This window comes from Phyllobates terribilis, unplaced genomic scaffold, assembly GCF_046119375.1.
Source record: "Phyllobates terribilis strain yellow unplaced genomic scaffold, ASM4611937v1 Scaffold_1__5_contigs__length_1240528914, whole genome shotgun sequence".
Lineage (NCBI taxonomy): Eukaryota > Metazoa > Chordata > Amphibia > Anura > Dendrobatidae > Phyllobates > Phyllobates terribilis.
The window spans coordinates 1,067,011,287-1,067,036,057 of record NW_027362761.1 but is presented as its reverse complement, the minus strand read 5'-3'; the positions used below and the strand labels follow the sequence as shown (position 1 = coordinate 1,067,036,057).

At 44.6% G+C, this 24,771-nt stretch overlaps 1 protein-coding gene across 7 annotated transcripts in view; it reads left to right on the top strand.

The window, feature by feature from the left end:
- EXOC1 (exocyst complex component 1) overlaps positions 1-24,771 on the top strand; it is a 71,472-nt gene that overhangs the window by 6,699 nt on the left and 40,002 nt on the right. For 2 of the 7 annotated variants that reach the window (XM_073645454.1, XM_073645452.1), the window contains exons 3-10: positions 798-928; positions 1,450-1,609; positions 2,130-2,150; positions 4,440-4,624; positions 5,192-5,419; positions 14,706-14,838; positions 16,559-16,668; positions 17,668-17,721. In XM_073645454.1, coding sequence (XP_073501555.1) covers positions 798-928; positions 1,450-1,609; positions 2,130-2,150; positions 4,440-4,624; positions 5,192-5,419; positions 14,706-14,838; positions 16,559-16,668; positions 17,668-17,721 — 1,022 coding nt within the window. The remainder of the gene's footprint in view (positions 1-797; positions 929-1,449; positions 1,610-2,129; positions 2,151-4,439; positions 4,625-5,191; positions 5,420-14,705; positions 14,839-16,558; positions 16,669-17,667; positions 17,722-24,771) is intronic. The other 5 variants (XM_073645457.1, XM_073645455.1, XM_073645456.1 and 2 more) reach the window with 3 other exon arrangements.

The following is a 24,771-nucleotide window of genomic DNA, read 5'->3' as shown; positions in this document are numbered from 1 at the left end:
GGCCAGGCTGGAGCACAACGTGATGCCCATGATGCCGTTCTCTATTGCCTCCAACCATTAAGACTCATACAGACTGTACTTGTCTATGTCTTGGCAGATCAGAGAGATACTGTTGTAAGAAGAACAAGGAAAGAAAGTACAATGAAGTAGAAAAAGGGAGATAGTAATCCCACTGTAGGGAGCGCTAATGAGACTGCATTTGGGATAATGGGGACTTTTTACTGATCCATATGTGCCAGATGTTTAACACAATTTGCAGTAACCTGCAGCCCATGCCTTGCACATATTTCACGTGTTTGTTTGGACCCTTTTTTTTGCTTCACTTGACAAGAAGCATGATTTTAGTGGGTAAAAGTGGCTTAAGATATATCACTATGACCCAAACTGCTCATGCAAATTTTTTGAGGAAAGTCGCCACCTAATAGATGGATGGTGTGTGGTGTGAGGCTGACACTTATATGGGCCGCTGTGTGGTTGTTTTTGTAACTCCCAAAAACTATAGTGGTGATAACTGATTTGTGGCCATTATGTCTCCTCTTCTCTGGAGTTTGGGGAACAACGAAGCTGAGGAACTCCGTTTTACTGATAAGCGTCAATCCTGGAACCCGATTGACACCCCCCCCCCCCCCAGTCAGACATTTTCAGCATAAACTGCCATTATGCCCAAAATGTGTGAGATGGGAAATGCCCTTCAGATTTTTACAATGTGAAGATGTGTCTCTCAGACCAGAAAGTTGTGACATTTTTGTGTAATGCATTTTATCACACTAATTAATGACGCCGCTCTATTCACCCAGTGACCACTGAGTGGCCTGCACACGTCCGAGTGGTGAAGGTGAAGAAGTCTGATAAAGGTGACTTCTACAAGACTCAGACGGCATGGTTGCTCAAAGACCTGTCTATGGTGGATGCCAAGGATGCTCTTAAAGTAAGTGAATATGCAAGAATAAGAGGGGGCTACACTTTGTGGTGGTGGTGGTTTAGACTATATTTCTAGTTGGAGGTATTTGTTAATATTATTATACCCACTACATATTGGGATAGGATCTTGGAGATGGGAATACCCCTTTTAAGTATGTATTTGTGATGCCAATAACAGCCTAAATGCAGGAAAGCTTGGTGGCATCTCCGATGGTGGTTCACACTACAAATGTGAGCACATTCTAAAAAAGTCTAATATCTGTAATCTCGAGTTGCGTCATATGGCTCCAGTCTTCACATTACCGCTCCAGCCCATTATCCAATCTCTGGTGCTATATGCTCAGCTGTAATGTGGCTGTCCTAATATCAGCTATTTATTGTCGCACACCCCTGTACCTGTGTGACTTAGGTGTCCCTGTTTGACGCTCACAGACAGAGCCTTTTTTCTAAACTATTACTTTTACTATCAAATGCTTTCAAAACCGCACTGCTTCGTCATTGGGCTAAATTGAAATCATTATGTTTCAGGAAAGTCCAGATTTTGATCTCCATTTTGACAAAATCTACAAGTGGGTCGCCAGCAGCCCTGCTGAAAAGAATGCATTCATTTCCTGCATCTGGAAGCTGAACCAGCGATATTTAAGGAAGAAAATCGAGTTTGCTAATGTCAGCTCTCAGCTTTTGGAAGGTGCGTGCTAAGGGTAGAACTGGAGGGGGAGAGCATTTGGCAACGTCAAGGTCGTAGCACAAGCAATGACTCCCATTTTCCAGCGATATCTTTTCTCAGTTGATCCTCGGGGGGCTGGATGTACGTTGTGTACTTTTTTTGCACTTCTTTACTTTTTCACTAAGGAAAACTGATCACCATTGAATTAAGTGTCTAACTTGGCTCCAGTTTTGGAACATTGTGCCCACTACCTACTGTAATCTTGGATATTAGATCATAGGATAGAAATATCCCAATTTTGTATACCCCACCAGCATTTGCATGCGATGTGGCCTGCCTTTATTATTGCTAAGAGGTATGAGATTGCCAGCAAATAATTTCCTTGTTTCATTCTTTATATTTTTTTTCATTAATAATGTAAGTTTCTTAATCAGTGCAGTATTACAAGTATCTATATGTGAGTGCAATCTCCGTCTGTCTCGCTATAATACTCCTTTGCTTACTGTCCTCTGCTCTTTTTCCCAAACTTACTACTTTCCAGAACTGCCTAAAGTTGCTGAAGGTGGGTGATCTGACTTCTCTACTTCTGTCTGGTGTTATGGAAACTTTACGGGTATGTGCACATGGGACTGATATGCTGTGGATTCTGCAGCGGCAAAAAAAAAAATACCACAACAAATCATACGGATTTTATTCCAGAAATGCCGTAGAATTCACTCTTTGCATTGCTGTGTAAATATGAACCATAGATTTGCATACTATGGATTAAAATTCTGCACCACAGGTCATTATAAGCTGCAGAATTTTTCTGTATTCATGAGATTTTTCTTCCAGTTTGCTACAGATGAGATTATTTGCTGCTGTGAATTTTCCACAAGCACTTCCACTTCGCAGCATATCAGTCATGTATGGACAAACCCTAAAGCAATTGTATAATAGCCATGAAATGTAAATTTAGTATATGTGGAAGTGATAAACCCTGTGAGAAAACCTATCCTCTCCTTTTTACCTGGATGGCTGCCACTTGGGTCAGACGGCTGCAGTCTCGGTCACTGTGCTGTCTATGCGAGCAATGGACGGCACAATGACCAGACATTGTCTACGTGCCAGTGCAAACAAGCAATTTCCACAAGCACTGATGGTCTGGAAGAACTTGCATCGTGCACTTGTCTGATCCATTTTACTGATGAGAATATTGCATGTAAAAGCAGGCGGCTCCTGCATCCAGACGTGATGCAGACGTGTAAAAGCAGGCGGCTCCTGCATCCAGACGTGATGCAGACGTGTAAAAGCAGGCGGCTCCTGCATCCAGACGTGATGCAGACGTGTAAAAGCAGGCGGCTCTTGCATCCAGACGTGATGCAGACGTGTAAAAGCAGGCGGCTCTTGCATTCAGACGTGATACAGACGTGTAAAAGCAGGCGGCTCCTGCATCCAGACGTGATGCAGACGTGTAAAAGCAGGCGGCTCTTGCATTCAGACGTGATGCAGACGTGTAAAAGCAGGCGGCTCTTGCATTCAGACGTGATGCAGACGTGTAAAAGCAGGCGGCTCCTGCATCCAGACGTGATGCAGACGTGTAAAAGCAGGCGGCTCCTGCATCCAGACGTGATGCAGACGTGTAAAAGCAGGCGGCTCCTGCATCCAGACGTGATGCAGACGTGTAAAAGCAGGCGGCTCCTGCATCCAGACGTGATGCAGACGTGTAAAAGCAGGCGGCTCCTGCATCCAGACGTGATGCAGACGTGTAAAAGCAGGCGGCTCCTGCATCCAGACGTGATGCAGACGTGTAAAAGCAGGCGGCTCCTGCATCCAGACGTGATGCAGACGTGTAAAAGCAGGCGGCTCCTGCATCCAGACGTGATGCAGACGTGTAAAAGCAGGCGGCTCCTGCATCCAGACGTGATGCAGACGTGTAAAAGCAGGCGGCTCCTGCATCCAGACGTGATGCAGACGAGCACATGGAGCCAGCCATATCCAGAATTTGCAGACATGACTGTCCCGATCTTTACTATGTGAACCAGACCATAATGCCATTCCCTAATGTGTAAGCCTGTAACTACTTGGCAACACCTGTATCACGATCAAAGTTCGCTAGATGTCGTTGCTTCATTGCAACACCTAATAAACGAAATGGAATAGCACTGGGTGCTCCCGGGTACTGCGAATGCAACAAGCAAGTCGCAAAACTATATACAATCCTTGTATTGCGCTGTGTCAGTGACACCTAGAGAACTTTGATTGCACAGCAGGTGTCGTGGCCAAAGTCACTGTTTACTCCTCCCCTTAACAATTCCTTCACTGGATGCCAAAACAATGCAGAAACCAGGTTCTTGTGCCTCTAAATAAGACTGAAATCCCAAAGATTTGACAGACATCTACATTTCCTCGAACCTCCTCCTTGTCCCAAAGGGGTGTAAATCATTCCATCCTTGAGTGTTAGAAAATTTGTATGTATGTATGTATGTATGTATGTGTGGCTGCCAAAAGTGTTAAACCAAATGAGCGTTAGCAGAGCGGTGCAGCAATAATCTGGTGCGAACAATAAGATGATTGCTCTCTTTCCAGCTAACATTCAGATGTTTTCTCTGTAATGCGGCAGCGTGTCAGAATGAACCATAGATGTCTGGTATAAGGAGCTTTGTTCCTGAATAACCTGACTGGTTCCTTTTATACCACTGTATGCAACAAAAAGTAAAAGTAAAAAAAAAGGTCTGGTCATTTAGGATCCAAGCAGCTTGACTCCTCTATAAGAGCACATTGTTGTGACAATCCCAAAGCTCAGCGCACTGTGTGTACTCGTGCATATGTTCTCCAGTGTGATTTTTATCTTTTTATTGTAAATTTAAAGAATCTGTTCCCAGTGGAGAGAATCAGAGCGTGGCCGGGGGAGAAGACGAGGCTGCCGAGTACCAGGAGCTAAATACACGGGAGAAGCAGGACATTGAGTTCATGATGGAGGGTTGTGAATATGCCATTTCCAATGCAGAAGCCTTTGCAGAAAAGTTATCCAGAGAGCTGCAAGTTCTGGATGGGGTAAGAGACACTAGTGATCTTGAGGATGGAAGTGTGCTGCGTATGGCGGTGATTGCCTCTTTGCATTTGTCCTATGAGGGGACAATCTCTGCAAGTGCTCAGGGCCAACGTTTGGTGTTACGTGACCTGGAGCCATATTTGTGGCAGTATTTGCATTTCCTTTTCATGGAATGAGACATTTCATTAAAGAGGTTGTCCACTACTTTTACATTGATGACTCATCCTTAGTCATAACATTGATCGCACTTGTACGTGAAAAACTGACGTATGAATGAGCCGTTAGGGCTTAGATTGGTTAAAGAAAAATAAAGGAAGCAATACTTGTCCTCTGATTTCCAGCAGCTCCCAGACTAAAGCTTACCTGGTCCCTACTTTCTGATCTTGTCTTGACACACTGGAAATGGCAAGAAGTTCTGGTGGGTCTCTGCTTGTTTGGCTAAGTGGTCATATTCTGCCATTTCCAGAGTGTCAAGATCCGTTTTTATCCTCTGGCAACCTCATTAATAAGACAGTGAAACGTTACAATATGAGGCTAAGGGCTGTAAACATTTGCGTAATCCTTTCCAGGCCAATATCCAGTCCATCATGGCCTCTGAGAAACAAGTGAACATCCTGATGAAGCTGCTGGACGAGGCTCTGAAGGAGGTGGACCAGATCGAAGGCAAGTTGAGCAGCTACGAGGAGATGCTTCAAAGCGTGAAGGAGCAGATGGATCACATCTCTGAAAGCAACTACCTCATCGAGCTGAGCAAAGCCAACAGCGAGACCCTGCTGGGGGAAATCGAGTTTCTTGTGGTAAGTACCTTGAGCCACTCTGGTGTAGTAATAGTAACATAATGTGTGTGTACAGTGGCCATATAATGCATTAATGTGGTGATTAGTGTCACAGAGGACCACGCAATGCCGTCTCTTTGGTTTTCCCACCCAGTCACAGGCTAAGAGCTATAGAGACATAAGTACACCGGACATATTTCTGCATATTTACAGTGGGTACGGAAAGTATTTAGACCCCTTTAAATTTTTCACTCTTTGTTTCATTGCAGCCATTTGGTAAATTCTAAAAAAGTTCATTTTTTTTTCTCATTAAAGTACACTCTGCACCCCATGTTGACTGAAAAAAAAACCCAGAAATGTAGAAATTTTTACAAATTTATTAAAAAAGAAAAACTGAAATATACATGGTCATAAGTATTCAGACCCTTTGCTCAGTATTGAGTAGAAGCCCCCTTTTGAGCTAGTACAGCCATGAGTCTTCTTGGGAATGATGCAACAAGTTTTTCACACCTGGATTTGGGGATCCTCTGCCATTCTTCCTTACAGATCCTATCCAGTTCCGTCAGGTTGAATGGTGAACGTTGGTGGAAAGCCATTTTCAGGTCTCTCCAGAGATGCTCAATTGGGTTTAAGTCAAGGCTCTGGCTGGGCCAGTCAAGAAGGATCACAGAGTTATTTTGAAGCCACTCCTGTTATTTTAGCTGTGTGCTTAGGGTCAATGTCTTGTTTGAAGGTTAACCTTCGGCCAAGTCTGAGGTCCAGAGCATTCTGGAAGAGGTTTTCATCCAGGATATCTCTGTACTTGGCCTCATTCATGTTTCCTTCAGTTGCAACCAGTCTTCCTATCCCTGCAGCTGAAAAACACCCCCATAGCATGATGCTGCCACCACCATGTTTCACTGTTGGGATTGTATTGGGCAGGTGATGAGCAGTGCCTGGTTTTCTCCACACATACTACTTAGAATTATCACCAAAAGGTTCTATCTTCGTCTCATCAGACCAGAGAATCTTATTTCTCATAGTCTGGGAGTCCTTCATGTGTTTTTGAGCAAACTTTCATTTTTTGAGCGGGCTTTCATATGTCTTGCACTTAGGAGAGGCTTCTGTCGGGCCACTCTGCCATAAAGGCCCGACTGGTGGAGGGCCGCAGTGATAGTTGACTTTGTGGAACTTTCTCCCATCTCCCTACTGCATCTCTGGAGCTCAGCCACAGTGATCTTGGGGTTCTTCTTTACCTCTCTCACCAAGGCTCTTCTCCCACAATTACTCAGTTTGGCTGGACAGCCAGGTGTAGGAAGACTTTTGATGGTCCCAAACTTCTTCCATTTGAGGATTATGGAGGCCACTGTGCTCTTAGGAACCTTGAGTAATGCAGAAATTCTTTTGTAACCTTGGCCAGATCTGTGCCTTGCCACAATTCTGTCTCTGAGCTCCTTGGGCAGTTCCTTTGAGCTCATGATTCTCATCTGGTCTGACATGCACTGTGAGCTGTAAGGTCTTATATAGACAGGTGTGTGTCTTTCCAAATCAAGTCCTATCAGTTTAATTAAACACAGCTGGACTTCAATGAAGGAGTAGAACCATCTCAAGGAGGATCACAAGGAAATGGACAGCATGTGACTTAAATATGAGTGTCTGAGCAAAGGGTCTGAATACTTATGACCATGTGATATTTCAGTTTTTCTTTTTTAATACATTTGCAAATATTTCTACATTTCTGTTTTTTTTTCAGTCAAGATGGGGTGCAGAGTGTACCTTAATGAGAAAAAAAAAAGAACTTTGTAGAATTTACCAAATGGCTGCAATGAATCAGAGTGAAAAATTTAAAGGGGTCTGAATACTTTCTGTACTCACTGTATTGTTGCCTTTGTTTCTTTCCTGATAATATAAACACTATTATACAAGTTCTTGTGCTGTGTTAGGGCCCATTTACACCCAATTGTGGGCGAACTCATGTTTCCTGATAGTCGGGCAAAGTAAACAGAATGCCAATCACCCGATGAATGAGAAAAATGCCTGTTCGTTGGTTGAAATTATATTTCTTTATCGCTTCATTGGGGGACACAGGACCATGGGTGTATGCTGCTGTCGCTAGGAGGTTGACACTAGGCAAAAAAAGAAATAGCTCCTCCTCCGCAGTATACACCCGCCTACAGGCACCAAGCTCACCAGTTTAAGCTTAGTGTCCTAACAGATCCAACCCTGTTGTGTTTTATTAATACTTTTTTTTTTTATTTTTCAGATACAGCTCTTCAGGTTTAACAGGTAACATTGCGTCTCCTGTTAACCCATTTCACAAGCGACCGAGAGAGCAGTGTGGCAGCCCCCACATCGCCCACTCTCGGACCCGCTGGGCAGGACCTATACCCTGTCACCTCAGGGTGATTTCCGGTGGCCAATCCTTGTCTATTCCCCACCCCAGCCCCCTCCTCAGAGCGGCCTGGGAGGGAGACGGTGGTCACTGCGGTGACCTTCTCCCAGATCTGGGGTTGACACCGTCTCCTGCACTGTCCAGTGCGGGAAGGAGGAAGAGCCAGGATCCCCCCTATCCACGGAGGACCTCCTGTGATCATCCTCAGAAGGGGAGAAGAAGAAGAGGTATCGGGATCCTAAAAAAGGACAGAAAGGTACAGCTCCTGCTGTCTCACAACCGCAGGTCCCAGGCCCCCAGCGCTGCCTGCCATGCCCCCTCCTCTCCCTCTCCCCCCCTCATCAAACATGGCGCTTACTACAGCAGCGCTTCCTGGGCCACGCCCCCTCTCCTCGCGTCCCCCCACCTCCTTCCTCTTCATTATGCGTGGCAAAACTGCCCGCGTTTTCTCCGTCGGGGGGCGTCTCTGGTGCGCCGTTCATCTTACCGGCAGGTATACACCCCCTCCTGCAATATACCAATCAGGACCGAGGAGCATTGTGATGCTTCCGCCATGCCCACAAGCCCTCCCGCGGACCTATCAGCAGCCGGGTCCTTTTAGCCCGCCCCCTTTCCCTCCACCTATCAGAGTCTCGGCGCCCCTTGTCATCAGGGCAGCGCGCTCTGCTCCTGCCCCGCCCCTCTACGCCGATGCCATCACTCTGCCTGGCTGCTGCAACACCGCAGCTCTGCTCCTGACTCCCACTCCAGCCTCAGCTCCGGAGTTCCGACGGGGGACACTTGAGCGTGGTTACTTCAGGACCGGGTAGGCTCTGCCCTGGCACCGAACCACACCCTTTCCTGCCCACAGGCTCCCTCCTCTGCAGTATCCCTGGTCAGGCACATATGCCCAAACCCAGGGAGCTCTGTCTGTCCTTCTCACATAGTCACATACTACGCCTGTGCTCTTTGCGGTACTAAGTGGCCCGCGGGTCTCACAACATCTTTCTGCTCAACCTGCAAACCTCCCGCCATGCTGGCACCCCAAGATCCCCCCGCCACCCAGGATGAAGGAACTCCCTCTCCTCCAGAGTGGGCTGTTGCTATGTCCCAGTCTGTCTCTGACCTCCCCAAGATATCTCAATCTCTGGTGCAGGTCCTAGAACGCTTGCCTTTGTTATCCACGGCCACCAGTGCTCCGAACGTTCCCACGGACGGTTCGCAGGCACCCCTGCCCCCTCCTCCCAAGGGCAGACTGAGAGCACGTTCTCAGAAACTGATTCACACAAGCTCATCCTCCAGCTCTCCAGACTTCCCTGGGATCTAACTCTGCATCAGATTCAGACTCTGGATCCAACACGGACCAATATTCCAAGATCCAGGACATGGTTGACAGCCTTATATCGGCCGTCAATCAGACTCTGCACGTTAAAGAGGATGAGAGCCCTTCTCAGGACTACTCTGTTTCCTTCAAGAGAATTAAGCGCCCGGCACGCACCTTTTCTAACCATACAGAATTTGACGGCGTCTTTCAGAAACAGTGGGAGCATCCAGAAAAGCGCTTCTCTGGAAAGAAACAGTTAGACATGCTATACCCGTTTATCCATGAACTTGTCAGCAAATGGACAGAGTCCCCATCGGTGGATCCTCCTGTCTCTCGGGCAAAACGGTGCTGTCTCTTCCAGATAGTTGCTCCCTTAAGGACACTACGGATAGACAGGTTGAGGCCTTGGCTAAGTCAGCCTTAGAGGCTGCTGGCGCCTCCCTTTGTCTCAACTTGGGTATCGAAAGCAGTGTCCGCATGTGCCAAACAGCTTAGGCAGGGCTTTTTAACGGGTTCTTCCCCGGACGATCTGGCTGACCTAGCGGATCAGATCGCCCACGCAGGGAAATAACTGCTCACGGCGTCCCTCGACTCTGCTGCCTGCTCAGCCCGTGTCTCTAGCAATCTTATTACCTTACGTAGAATTCTTTGGCTGAAGGCTTAGAACGCCGACCCGGCTTCCAAAAAATCTTCCTTTTCAAGGCTCCAGGTTGTTTGGGTCTAAGTTAGACCAAATTATTTCTGATGCCACTGGGGACAAGCACCTCCCTTCCCCAGCACAGACCTAAACGGCCCTTTCCTAGGAGACGTTCCCTTCAGTTCCGGTCCTTTCGTCAGTTCGCTCAACCGGGCCCCTCCTCTCAAAAGGACCATACCCCTGCACAGTGAGAGAGACGTAAGCCTTCCTTTAGGCCCACTCCCAACTGGCGTGCAAAGGGTCGCTCCTCCGAGTCCTCTGGATCCTGATCACAATCCAACAGATTTTCCTCAGCAGGATGGGTCACTCCCACCTGGGACTTCTCCCAGGGTGGGCGGCAGTCTGCTTCTGTTCCGAGACTCTTGGGTCTCGGCAATAGAAGACGCCTGGGTCAAGGAGATTGTGACCTCCGGCTACAAAATCGAATTTAACGCCAGGCCAGGAACACGATTTCTCAGGTCCCACCCCCCACAACCATCTCTGCTTCCCGGCTTCCTTCAGGCCATTGCCTCCCTTCTGCGCTTACGAGTCATAGTTTCCGTCCCCTTTCAGGAAAGGTTTTCCGGTTTTTACTCCAATCTTTTCGTTGTTCCAAAAAAGGACGGCTCACTACGTCCAATCCTGGATCTCAAACAGCTAAACCAACAAGTACGCACCCGACGCTTCAGAATGGAGTCCCTCAGGTCGGTAATCGCCTCGATGGAAGCCGAGGAATATCTATGTTCAGTGGACATTCAAGACGCGTATCTTCACATCCCAATCTGCGCATCACATCAGAAGTTCCTTCACTTTTCCTTCCAGAACGCACATTACCAGTTCACTTCCCTCCCTTTCGGCCTCGCCTCCGCCCCGAGGGTTTTCACGAAGGTAATGGCGACTGTCATGGCCATTCTACGAGCCAGGGGGATTGTAATTATCCCCTACCTCGACGACCTGTTAATCAAAGGTCCCATGTTCAGGGACGGTCTCCACAGCCTCCAGATCAAACATGTAACCTTTCCAGGGATGCAGTTCGACACGACCCGTGCCCGGGTCCTTCTTCCGAGGGAAAAGAAACTCTCTCCGTCGGGGGATCCACCTTCTCTCCGACCCAAGTTCACACCCCCTTCACCTATGCATGAGTGTCCTGGGAAAAATGGTCGCAGCCATGGAAGCAGTGCCTTTTGCCCAGTTTCATACCCGCCTCTTCAACTGGCCCTTCTGTCGGCTTGGGACAAGAACCCGTCGTCTCTAGATCGACGCATCAGGTTACCACTTCATGTAAGAAGATCACTAACCTGGTGGACCCGCCTCTCTTCCTTCAGACCCAGGAGGTCATTCCTACCGCTTCGCTGGCAGGTGGTCATGACCGATGCCAGCCTCATCGGTTGGTGGGCAGTCTTCCTTCACCACACGGTGCAGGGTCGGTGGAGTCCCCACGAAGTCTCCCTACTGATCAACATCTTGGAGATAAGGGCAATTTACCTGGCGTTGCGTCACTGGCAGGAGATTCTACCAGGGTTCCCAGTCTGCATACAATCGGACAATGCCACGGCCGTGGCATACATAAACCATCAGGGAGGAACGCGCAGCAAGCCCGTCTTGAAAGAGGTAGCAAGAGTGCTAGTTTGGGCCGAAAGACCGTTCCGGCAATCTCGGCAGTCCACATTCCGGGGGTCGACAATTGGGCGGCCGACTTCCTCAGTTGGCAGGGTCTTACCTCAGGAGAATGGGCTCTCCATCCCGAGGTATTTCGTCAGATTTGCTTACGGTGGGGCACGCCGGACGTCGACCTCATGGCGTCTTGGTTAAACCACAAGGTCCCATCCTTTGTAGCTCGGTCCCGCGATCCGCTAGCGATCGCTCAAGACACGCTAGTCATATCATGGTCTCAGTTCCAGCTGCCCTATCTCTTTCCCCCTCTACCTTTGATCCCTCGAGTCGTCAAAAAGATCAAGACAGAAGGAGTACCGGTAATTCTAGTAGCCCCAGATTGGCCCAGATGCATCTGGTATGCAGATCTAGTAAACCTGCTCGTCGACTCCCCCTGGAGACTACCAGACCGTCCGGATCTCCTCTCTCAAGGACCTATTCTTCATCAGAGTTCTCGTTCTCTGAATTTAATGGCATGGCCGTTGAGGCCGCAGTGTTGAGGAAGGCGGGTTTTGCTGACCACGTCATTCAGACCCTAATTAACGCCAGAAAACCCGCTACCTCACGCATATACCACAGAACCTGGAGAGCCTTTTTTTCGTCACTGCGAGCAAGATCAGCTAGCTCCAATGTCTTTTTCGTTACCGGTCATTTTGGCCTTTCTTCCGTCTGGCCTGGAGGCGGGACTCTCTCTCTAAGCACTCTCAAAGGCCAAGTTTCGGCCTTGTCCATTCTATTCCAACGTAACTTGGCTGGCTGTCCTCAGGTCAAGACGTTTCTACAAGGGGTAGCTCACCTGGCGCCGCCTTATCGTCCTCCAGTGGACCCATGGGACCTTAATATGGTCCTAAGCGTTCTCCAACAGGCCCCGTTTGAACCCATTCAGGACATCTCCGCCTCTCTTCTCTCCTGGAAGGTGGCTTTTTTGGTGGCGGTTACCTCAATTAGGAGGGGTTGCAGAGCTCGCAGCCCTCTCATGTCGGTTGCCCTTTCTGGTCTTCCATCAAGACAAGGTAGTGCTCAGGCCGGTGCCTTCCTTTTTGCCGAAAGTAGTCTCCTCTTTCCACATCAATGAGGACATTGTTTTGTCTTCTTTATGCCCGGCTCTAGTGCATCCACAGGAGAAATCCCTGCATAAGCTGGATCTGGTCAGAGCTCTACGTGTGTACCTTTCTAGAACTGCTACCCTTCGGCGTTCAGATGCCCTGTTTGTCATCCCTGAGGGGCGTCGCAAGGGTCTTCCTGCTTCCAAGTCAACCATCGTCCGTTGGATACGTTCGACCATTTTGGAGGCATATTGCGTCTCAGACAAACCTCCCCCAGGGTGGGTAAGGGCTCACTTCACCCGGGCGGTGGGGGCCTCTTGGGCGGTTCGCCATCAGGCTTCGGCTTCTCAAATCTGTAAAGCCGCAACGTGTTCTTCACTCCACACCTTTTTCAAGGTTTTACAAGGTCCACACTTATTCTTCGGCTGATGCAAGTCCTGGACGGAAGGTCCTGCAGGTGGCGGTTGCCCGCAGTCTGACCTAGTCTGTGACTATCTTGTGTTCTCCCACCCAAGGGACTGCTTTAGGACGTCCCATGGTCCTATGTCCCCCAATGAAGCGCTAAAAGAGGGATTTTTGGTACTCACCGTAAAATCTCTTTCTTGGAGCCTTCATTGGGGGACACAGCACCCTCCCTGATTTTGGGCATCTCATTTAGTTTTCACGGTTGTGCCCCGTTGGGCATTGCATAGTTGGTTATTTTATGTTTCTCCTACTGCTTTAGCCACTAACTGGTGAGCTTAGTGCCTGTAGGCGGGTGTATACTGCGGAGGAGGAGCTATTTCTTTTTTTGCCTAGTGTCAACCTCCTAGCGACCGCAGCATACACCCATGGTCCTGTGTCCCCCAATGAAGGCTCCAAGAAAGATTTTACGGTGAGTACCAAAAATCCCTCTTTTGTGCTGCACATAAATTCATCGTTTTCTGACGCACATTGTCCTGTGTAAACATGTTTTGTGCTGCCGAGAACAATGGCGGCCTTCACTGAATATTGTGTTATTGATTACCAAGTGCGCATCTGAAGGGCGGTCTTCTTGTGTGAACGGGCTATTAAAGAGACTCTATCAGCACAATGACTGGCCAAGCTGTGATGCACCGACTGCCTGTACTTGGTTTGAACAATCATTTATATACACCTTCCCACCTGCTTGTTTTCCCTCTATCTCCTCCCTTATCTGGCTCTATGAAGCCAGAGCTGTCAATTAAAGAATATGGGGGTGAAAATTGAGGGAAAACAAGCAGGTGGGAAGGTGTGTATATAAATGATTGGCCCTGCTGTGATACACCGAACACTTGTGCTTGGTTTGGACAGTCATTCTGTGCTGACAGTCCTTTAAACAGTAAATATTTATTGATCGTCAGTCGTTCATTGCTTTAAGTCGGGTGGTGTAAACCCATAATAAGTATAGTCTTAAAGGGGGTGTCTCTGAAAAAGCATTGTTCAGAAAACAATATAGTGTGTATTTGCAATATGCATCCATTAAAAATAGTGTGCGGCTTTATAAGTTCTATTTTCATTGATAATAGTGGCCCATGTGGTTTCTGCTATGTGGAGTGCAGGGTCACCCTCTGTTGTGGACACGTATGGTTAGGGATGGATAGATAGATAGATATAGGTGCCTCCTGGTTACATGGGAAAAGCTGATGCCGCCCACAAGGAATGAAGAGACTAATGTTGTAAAGGTGTGAGTAATGAGCATTATTCCTGAGACTCATGGGATTACCCCTTTAACAGCGATCTCTGTTAGTCCCATAGACAGTGAATGGAGCGGTGTTATGCATTCTCAACCTATCAAACATAGGGATTCCCATCTGTTCCCAGGATCTGTGGAGATCCCAACTATCAGGAGCTTATAAATTATGGGGACAAACCCCTTTAAGCAAATGAGGCTGAGCTGCATTACCATGCACATCCTGTGGCATTTTGTGGCACTATTTCCCAAACAAAACAGCCATGGTTTTTTGTTTGTTTGTTTTTGTTTTTTTTAATACAGGACAATCCCTTTAATACACAGTATTTCCACTTGCCACTCACTCTATACTGCATCCTATGGACGGGAGTACTGCTCTTCGGCTGTGTGTGGGAGGGTAGAAGTAATGTTGGATATTAAACGTCTCCCTGATATTTGTTAGTTTTTTTTCTATTTCAGTTCATATCTTTTATTTTTAGTTGTATTTTTCTTGTTTTCTCTGTGTTTGATATGAAAGTATTGTCACAAGTAGGAGGATGTATAAATAAATGTCTTCGCCATGTTTCAGAACCATATGGACTTGTCGAAGGGTCACATTAAAGCCCTGCAGGAGGCGGATCTGTCGTCATCCCGTGGGATTGAGGCTTGCACCAATGCGTCAGAGGCGCTGCTACAGTGTATGAATGTCACGCTCCAGCCAGGTACACGCCTTGCCCACAGTTATCAAAGCCCGTGCCTAGGTAGAAGCTGGTCTATTTAATCATTGTGACAGATTTAGGACTGCATTTGCCGTGTCTGACCGATATGTCACTGCCATTCAGATCAGATGAGCGTATAAAAAGAATCAACGTTTCATCCAGAAAACTCAGACTATTTTTTTTTTTTTTCTTTTCATTTTTCTCTCACGTAACCAAATCAGTTCTCATACTTTGCACTGACGAGGGGCAATAGCCCGAAACACTGTGTCTACAAATTGAGATTCTGATTTGGCTATTATACTAAGTCATATTGCAAGACTCGGCGTCGATTATGACTTGTAGGATTGCTGCTTCCAACAGGTGGCGCTATAGCGTTCAAGTCCTCCTTCTCTCTGAAGAGGCAATTTGCATATTTCTTTTCATTAGTGATCCTTGTGCAATCGTTTTTATACAAATAGTTATTAAAAAGTTACAAGACCGAATACAGTTTCCTGGGTTTAAAGCATTGCAATGTATCCATAAAAATTGGATGCTATACGGCGTCTCTGTGTGGAATTATTTGTTTGTATTTTTTTTTTTTTTTGTGTGCACCCATAGACTTGAATGGGTGAGTCTCATTTGACACACGGAAGAAACTAGAGCATGCTGCAATTTTATTTATTTTTTTAATTGCTCTGATTTGGTCCATGAAAAAAAAAAATATTGCTTATGCGCTTATCCATATCGCTTAAAAATAGCGCATTGATTTATAATGGTCTGAGTGTTCGTGTGTTCTTTTTTTCACGCAGACTGAAAGTATGGTTGTACGAACTTGGCCTCATACTCAACGAAGAGATGTAACTTTTTTTTTTCTCATTTGCATTTTTTTTTTTTTTGCATCATTTTAAAAAGTAGCATCCAAAAAGAAAAAAAAAAGTAGCATTAAAGGGGTATTCCCATCTCCATGATCCTATTCCAATATGTAGTAGCTGTAATAATATTAGCAAATACCTCCAATTAGAAATATGGTATATATAGTTTTTCTGATTCGCTATGTCTCTTTCCTCATGTGCAGCCATTGCAGGACTTTAGGTATCCATGGTTACGACCACTAACAACTAGCTAACTGTCACAATATATCAGTGGTCATAACCAAGGATACCTAAGGTCCTGCAATGCCCTGCACATGGGGTAAGAGACATAGCGAATCAGAAAAAAATATACTACATTTCTCTTTTCTAATTGGAGGTATTTGCTATTATTTATTATTATTATTATTATTATTATTATTATTATTCTTTATTATCACACCTACTAGTACTCCATTAAGCCGTGCACTCTTTTCACCCCATTTATACGTCACACGGCAGGTTAGACATTATCTTGAAGAGAAATTGACTAAAACACTAGCACCAATTTCATTCATATTTGTAAAAGAAAAAAAATGATGTATTGTTACCTTACCAATTCCCCCGGTATTCCATCAATCCCCTTGCTTTGTCTTGTAGCAGTATGGGCATGTCAGTGATGGTGCCGGTCACTGACCACAGCGGTGACCAACGTGTCATTGCAGCGACCAGCGATTAGATTCAGCAGTTACATGTCCTTACAGCCAGAACAGATTGTACAAAGCGGGTCTGAGTTATTCTTATTTTGACTATTTACTTGCTACATCCATTGTACAATATAATGATTGTGCTTCTGATAAAGTGATCTGACCTGTTCCCCTGTTGATATCACACAGGACACTCCATGCTCCAGGCCGTCTCCCAGCAGCAGCAGATGTTCAGAGACCTCCGGGAGCAGTTTGCTCGCAGACTCGCCAGCCACTTGAACAATGTCTTCGTCCAGCAGGTACTTGAACAATGTGTCCATCCAACACTTATTTCAGGCTTTAAAGCCTCTTTTTAATTTCTTATTAATAATAAAACTTGTATCTGTCTCTGAAAAGAATAGTTCTCTCTCTTATTCTTTAACTAACCAATATACTTGGATTCGCAGCCTGTTCTTAAAGAGCCGACAATCCATTGTAAAAAATGTTTTCCAGCCTTACAAATTGTAATTTTCGGAGCATACCAGGCTCACACATTACAGTCTGAAAAGCCTTTAAAGGGGCTTACCAGTTTCTGCCTGAATCTCAGAAATGTTGTGACCTGGAGTGGTAGAAGGAACTCTAAAGCTCTTCAGGGCCCACCTTATCCTGCACAGGGAAGCCCCCTCCCAGTGCTCATCTGTGCATAGGATACAAAGCACAATGGCCGGGTCTCCTGCTGCACAAGTGCTGGGGTGGTTAAGTGTAGATGGAGAAGATCTTGCTTCTATGTGCACACTCAGTAGAGGAAACTGTCGCCACTTTGGGACGCTAAAGACACCTTGTATCGCCTTGCTGTCAGCACCAATACCGTGCAGGACTGAGGGCTTTTAGCACCCGCAGCAGGAGAGGGAAGTTATTGATGCACTAAATCTTCATGCCTTCTAATGAGGCTTCATTTTGTAGGCTAATGTAAGCCCTTAAAGCTTTCCTTATGTTATTATATTAGATCAGCGTACAGCACTTCTGAAAATTTGGCAGAAAGTGGCCAGCACCTTTTAAGGATCTTATCCTGTGCAGGCCTCCACATTGCACTCCGCAGTGTGTCTGGCCAGTTTCCTGCTGGGCATCACTGGGTGTTGCTTATATGCTCATTAATAAAAACCATTATCAAAATGAGCTTGTCAACAGGCCGGATCATGACCTGATTGAGCATTCTAATAGTAATGGATTGCAGGTTTACCTTTCCTTTATAACTGTTCCTTCTTTTTCTCCCTTTTTTATATCTCAGCTGGTTTTCTCTGCATTTTGTTTTCCACTAGTTTACGCAGATGTTCCCTCACTTGTATAGCAGGTCCTACTATCTGGCTCTGGCAGTGAGTACGCAGTGTACGGAGTGCTATGCTCTTGTCTATCGCCCACTGGTTGGGGACTAGAGATTGATGGTTTCTTGTTACTAACAATACAATCTGTTTGCTCTGCTGTTTTCTGAAGCATGACTGATTTGTGTAATTAGTATAGGTCTGCCAACCCCCGGATGACACGAAACTACAAAAAATATGGGCACTGGTGTATCCTACATAGCAACCAGGCAAACATGATATTAATATTTAACAGCCTTGGCTTGAATTAATTAGCTTTATACTGGTATGGGATAACATTGTATATAGCCATCAGAATGAGATAACTGACAATCTATGAGTGAGCCCACTGTGACAGTCTGACGGAGAGTTTGTAACTCTTTTATCTGTCTTTTTCTGAGCTCTTCTCAGCTGATTTATGATTACAGATGAATGAGCAGAGAAACAACTATCCTGTAAAAGCAAAACTGTGCAAAAGTTTTAATCAAACACAAAAGCAAGAATGATTTTTAGCTCTACAGTGAAGGAAATAATTATTTGATCCCTTGCTGTTTTTGTAAGTTTGCCCACTGATAAAGACATGAACAGTCTATAATTTTAAGGGTAGGTTAATTTTAACATTGAGAGATAGAATATCCCCCCAAGAAATCAAGAAAATCACATTGTATAAATTAGATACATTTATTTGCATTTTTCAGTGAGCAATAAGTATTTGATCCCCCTACAAACCATTATGAGTTCTGACTCCTACAGACCAGTTAGACGCTCCTAATCAACTCGTTACCTGCATTAAAGACAGCTGTCTTACATAGTCACCTGTATAAAAGACTCTTGTCCACAGACTCAATCAGTCAGACTCTAACCTCTACAACATGGGCAAGACCAAAGAGATTTCTAAGGATGTCAGGGACAAGATTATAGACCTGCACAAAGCTGGAATGGGTTACAAAACCATAAGTAAGACCATAAGTAAGACGCTTGGTGAGAAGGAGACAACTGTTGGTCCCGTTGGAAGAAATACAAAATGACTGTCAATCGACATCGATCTGGGGCACCATGCAAAATGTCACCTCGTGGGGTATCCTTGATCATGAGCAAGGTGAGAGATCAGCCTAAAACTACACATGGGAACTTGTTAATGATCTCAAGGCAGCTGGGACCACAGTCACCAAGAAAACCATTGGTAACACATTACGCCTTAAAGGTTTTAAAATCCTGCAGTGCCCGTAAGGTCCTCCTGCTCAAGAAGGCACATGTGCAGGCCCGTCTGAAGTTTGCCAATGAACACCTGGATGATTTTGTGAGTTATTGGGAGAAGGTGCTGTGGTCAGATGAGACAGAAATTGAGCTCTTTGGCATTAACTCAACTCGCCGTGTTTGGAGGAAAAGAAATGCTGCCTATGACTCAAAGAAAACCGTCCCCACTGTCAAGCATGGAGGTGGAAACATTATGTTTTGGGGGTGTTTCTCTGCTAAGAGGACAGGACTAGTTCACCGCATCAATGGGAGAATGGATGGAGCCATGTACCGTAAAATCCTGAGTGACAACTTCCTTCCCTCCACCAGGACATTAAAAATTGGTCGTGGCCGGGTCTTCCAGCAAGACAATGACCCAAAACATACAGCCAAGGAAACAAAGGAGTGGCTCAAAAAGAAGCACATTAAGGTCATGGAGTGGCCTAGCTAGTCTCCAGACCTTAATCCCATAGAAAACTTATGGAGGGAGTTGAAGCTCCGAGTTGCCAAAGCGACAGCCTCAAAATCTTAATGATTTAGAGATGATCTACAAAGAGGAGTGGACCAAAATTCCTCCTGACATGTGCGCAAACCTCATCAACTACAAAAAACGTCTGACTGCTATGCTTGCCAACAAGGGTTTTGCCACCAAGTACTAAGTGTTGTTTGTTAGAGGAATCAAATACTTATTTCTCACTGCAAAATGCAAAAAAATGCATCTAATTTATACAATGTGATTTTTTTGGGGATATTCTATCTCTCAATGTTAAAATTAACCTACCCTTAAAATTCTAGACTGTTCATGTCTTTGTCAGTGAGCAAACTTACAAAAACAGCAAGGGATCAAATACTTATTTCCTTCACTGTATATACATGTGTTTAAGATTAAAAAAAATAGCTGTTATCAGCCATCATCTGTCTTTGCTGCCTGAATACTCTTCATCAGGAGCCTCCCCATACAGATTGGATGGTCGGCCGGTCCTGCTGAAATTGACGGCTCTGCCTGCTTTGATCGATTATGTGTGGGACTTTTTGGAACTTTGGTGAACTCAGTAGACAGTAGGGAACAATCTGGAGGTGTGGGGCATCCCTATATGAATGCTTGCTATATAAGCTGGTAGCCCTTTAAGCTCATTTTTGACATTGGTTGGAATAACCTTCCTATTATTAGACTCCTGACAGTTTCCTAACAAGAAGCATTAGATAAGAGAGTAAATAGGAAATTAACCTTTTTCTCTGTTCTTTGTGCAGTCATCGTTTTTATGTTTGCGGTGAATAATAGAAAACAAGCTGGTGACCTTCTGACTCGTCTTCTTGGAATCACTTTGTGTTTAATGAACAAATAGCAAAATATATTGCCTTTAATGGTTTTTGTACTTTCAGAAAATGCTGAGATCTCCTGTAAAGAAAGTATCAAGGGGTTCTAGTCAGTGACCAGTGTGCTACGGATCTACTGTCAGTATAGGTGTACCATAGGGTCCATTTAGACTCGCCGACTGCAGCCCTTTAGTAGCCTTTATAGACAGGCTGACCACAATTCTGTCTGCACAGAACGATTGTTAATATGATTGTTCTGTGCATAGAAAATTCTGGTCATCGGCAACACATCCACTGTTAACACTACTTGATGTGCTATCATAACTATGGTTTTTAATGCTGGCATGAAAAATCCAGTCACTTAGAGTGGTTTCGCATAATTAGGTTCATGTTTATACAAGTCCATAATCAACTAACGAGTGTTGTAACGAAGAGTTAATTCTGTAGTGGGGCAAATATTGATTTGATTTACAACCCCAACTCCAAAAAAGTTGGGATGCTGTGTATAATGTAACAAAAACAAGAACGTAACGATTGTGAGATCTCTTATAGCTGTATTTCATTCACAACAGAACATGGCACACACATCAGAAATTGATAGTTAAAGAGAACCTGTCCTCAGGATCAGTCATGATAAATGAAAGGTATGGGCATAAAGGCGCTGCTCTACTGATTTAATAGGTATCTTCTGTGTAGATATTCTCAGGCTGGTTATTCTTTAACTTCTTTCTGGCCTGGGGCGCATTAGTACTCCCCAGGCCATTACCTCCGGTTCAGTGAGGGCTCCGGCGCTGAGCCCGCACTGAACCAAGCGCATGTTGGCTGATTTATACAGCTGACGTGTGCCTGCAACAGCCGCGGGTGGGATCGCGATCCACCTGCGGCTGTTAACATGTTAAATGCTGCTGTCAATCTCTGACAGTGGCATTTAACATCTCTGCGCCGGAAGTGCAGCATTAGCCTCGCCCATCGGTGACTCCGTCACGTGATCGCGGGTCATTGATGGGTGGGCATGACAACCCAGGGTCTGCAGCAGACCCCTGTAGTTGTCATGTCTCGATTGTTATGAGCACCGCCCAGTGGTTGGCATTCATAGCAAGTGAGCATTTCTGCTGCATACAGGCGTCCTGCTTGTCGCCTGTATGCAGCAGGGAAGATCTGACAAGTGCTGCTTCTAGTCTCCTATGGAGACTATTGAAGCAAGCAGAAAGTGTAAAAAAAAAAAAAAAAAGTTTTTAAAAATATAAAAGTTTAAATCACCCCCTTTTCACTCTATTCAAAATATAATAATAATAATAAAAAAAAACCACATAAACATTTGGTATCGCCGTGTTCAGAATCGCCCGATCTATCAATATAAAAAAAGAATCAGATCGGTAAACGGCGCAAGGAGAAAAAAATTCTAAACGTCAGAATTAAGGTTTTTTGGTCATTGCAACTTTGCAATAAAATGCAATAACTGGCGATCAAATCATCGGATCTACCCCAAAATGGTATTAATAAAAACGTCAGCTCGACGCGCAAAAAATAAGCCACCACCCGACCCCAAAATATATATATATATATATATATATATATATATATATATATATTTATTACTGATTATACAACTCTGTTGGTGGAAAAATTAACAAAGTTATATCTGTCAAAACGACGATGCAAAAAAGTTTTGTTTAAAAAAACCAAAAAAAAAAACCGCGAAACCTAAAAGCCTATAATAATCTGGCATCGCTGTAATGATAGTAACCCGAAAAAAAATAAGGCCATCTTATCTCTGGATGGTTGGGGATACGACAAACTCTACAGTGCCGGCAAAAAAAAAAAATCTGTACAAATTCAACAAAACCACAACCTTTAACATTCAAGTGTCTTATTTTGGATATTTTGTTACGATTAGTATTTCGGCATTAATTAGTATTTACATTTTACTAAGCCAGTTTTGCTATTAGACAGTTTTTGAGTATCTCATTCATTGTGTGCACTTTTAAGAAGTGAAATCATGACGTGCATTTTACATGTACTGTTTTTCTTTGGCCGGCACTGTACTTTAGCGACCAATGCCAGGCTGCTGCTGCCAAGGCAGATAAAATCATGGCATGCATTTAGAGGCATAGATGCACCATAGATTACAGGAACAAGATCTAGAATACTATGTGTAAATTTGGGTTCCCAAGTATAAGAAGGAAGTAACTGAACTTGAGCGGGTGCAGGCAGAGAAGAGCAACCAAGGTTATTATTGGAATGGATGGCTTACAATACCAAAACAGGTTATAAAACTTGAGTTATTTAGTTTGGAAAAACAAAGGCTTAGGGGCTAACTTATTACAATATACAAATATATGAGGGGACAGTACAGAGATCTTTCTTATGATCTTTTTACTTCTAGAACTGCAATGATCATAGAATCATAGAATGGTAGAGTTGGAAGGGACCTCCTGGGTCATCTGGTCCAACCCCCTGCTCAAAGCAGGATTCACTAGATCATCTCAGACAGATGTCTGTCCAGCCTCTGTTTGAAGACGTCCATTGAAGGGGAACTCACCACCTCTCGTGGCAGCCTGTTCCACTCATTAATCACCCTAACTGTCAAAAAGTTTTTTCTAATATCTAATCTGTGTCTCCTCCCATTTAGTTTCATCCCATTGCTTCTAGTCTTTCCTTGTGCAAATGAGAATAAAGATGATCCTTCTACAATGTGACAGCCCTTGACATATTTGTAGACAGCTATTAAGTCTCCTCTCAGTCTTCTTTTTTGCAAGCTAAACATTCCCAAATCCTGCAACCGTTCCTCATAGGACATGGTTTGCAGACCAGTCACCATTCTGGTCGCTCTTCTCTGAACTTGCTCCAGTTTGTCTATGTCTTTTTTAAAATGTGGTGCCCAAAACTGTACACAGTATTCCAGATGAGGTCTGACCAAAGAGGAGTAAAGACCGATAATGACTTCACGTGATCTAGACTGTATGCTTCTGTTAATACATCCCAGAATTGTATTTGCCTTTTTTGCTGCTGCATCACACTGTTGACTCATGTTCAGTCTATGATCTATTAGTATACCTAAGTCTTTTTCACATGTACTGTTGCTTAGCTCTATTCCTCCCATTCTGTATATGCTTTTTTCATTTTTATTGCCCAGATGTAGTACTTTGCATTTTTCCCTGTTAAAAACCATTCTGTTGGTTGCTGCCCACTGCTCCAGTTTATTTAGGTCTTTTTGAATCCTCTCTCTCTCTCTTCTCTAGTATTAGCTATCCCTCCTAGCTTTGTGTCATCAGCAAATTTAATCAGCTTACCCTCAATTCCTTCATCTAAATCATTGATAAAGATGTTGAACAATACAGGTCCCAGGACGGAGCCCTGTGGTACCCCACTTGAGACATTCATCCAGCTGGATGTGAAGCCATTTACAACCACCCTTTGAGTCCGATCACTAAGCCAGTTATGAATCCACCTAACAGTTGCCTGGTCCATTGCATACTTGGTCATTTTTTCAATAAGGATGGTGTGAGATACTTTGTCAAATGCTTTGCTGAAGTCAAGATATACTATATCTACAGCATTTCCCTGATCCACCCAGTCAGTGATTCTGTCATAGAAGGAAATTAAGTTAGTCTGACATGACTTGTTAGTTACAAACCCATGCTGACTCTGGTTAATCACTTCATTCTTATCCATGTACTTACATACATGTTGTTTAATAATTTGTTCAAAGATCTTTCCTGGTATAGAAGTCAGACTCACCGGCCTATAGTTCCCTGGGTCCACCTTCTTCCCCTTTTTAAAGATAGGAACAACATTTGCTCTTCTCCAGTCTTCTGGGACTTCTCCTGTTCTCCAAGAATTTTCAAAGATTATGGAGAGTGGTTCTAAAATTTCTTCTACGATCTCCTTCAGTACTCTGGGGTGTAATTCATCTGGACCTGGAGACTTGAACTCATTTATGTTAGCTAAATATTCCCTCACAATCTTTCGGTTTACAGATAACTTGGATTCCTCTATTCCTTTAAAAGGACAGTGAAGATCAGTTGATGTTACATTTTATTTCTGAGAGAAAACAGATGCAAAATAGGAATTAAAAAGTTCGGCCTTCTCAACATCCTCTCTTACCATTTCTCCATTTTCATCCTGTAAAAATCCTATAGCATCTTTGACTTTTCTTTTACTTTTGACATACCCCCAAAATCCTTTTTTATTGCTTTTGACATCTCTTGCAAGCCTTAATTCATTGTCAGCTTTAGCTAACCTGATACGTGCCCTGCAGGATCTGCAGACTGCATTATAATCTTCTTTAGATATGCCTCCCTCTTTCCATTTAATAAACATTTCTTTCTTTCCTTTTAGCATGTGTTTAAGTTCTGTGTTCATCCATCCTGGTTTCCTTAAATGCTTCCCATTCTTCCTACTTTTCGGGATTGTTAACGATTGTGCTTTGAGAATCTCATTTTTAAAAATTTCCCATCCTTCCTGGACATTTTTGTCCTTAAGGACATCCAGCCATTGGATCCCTCCTAT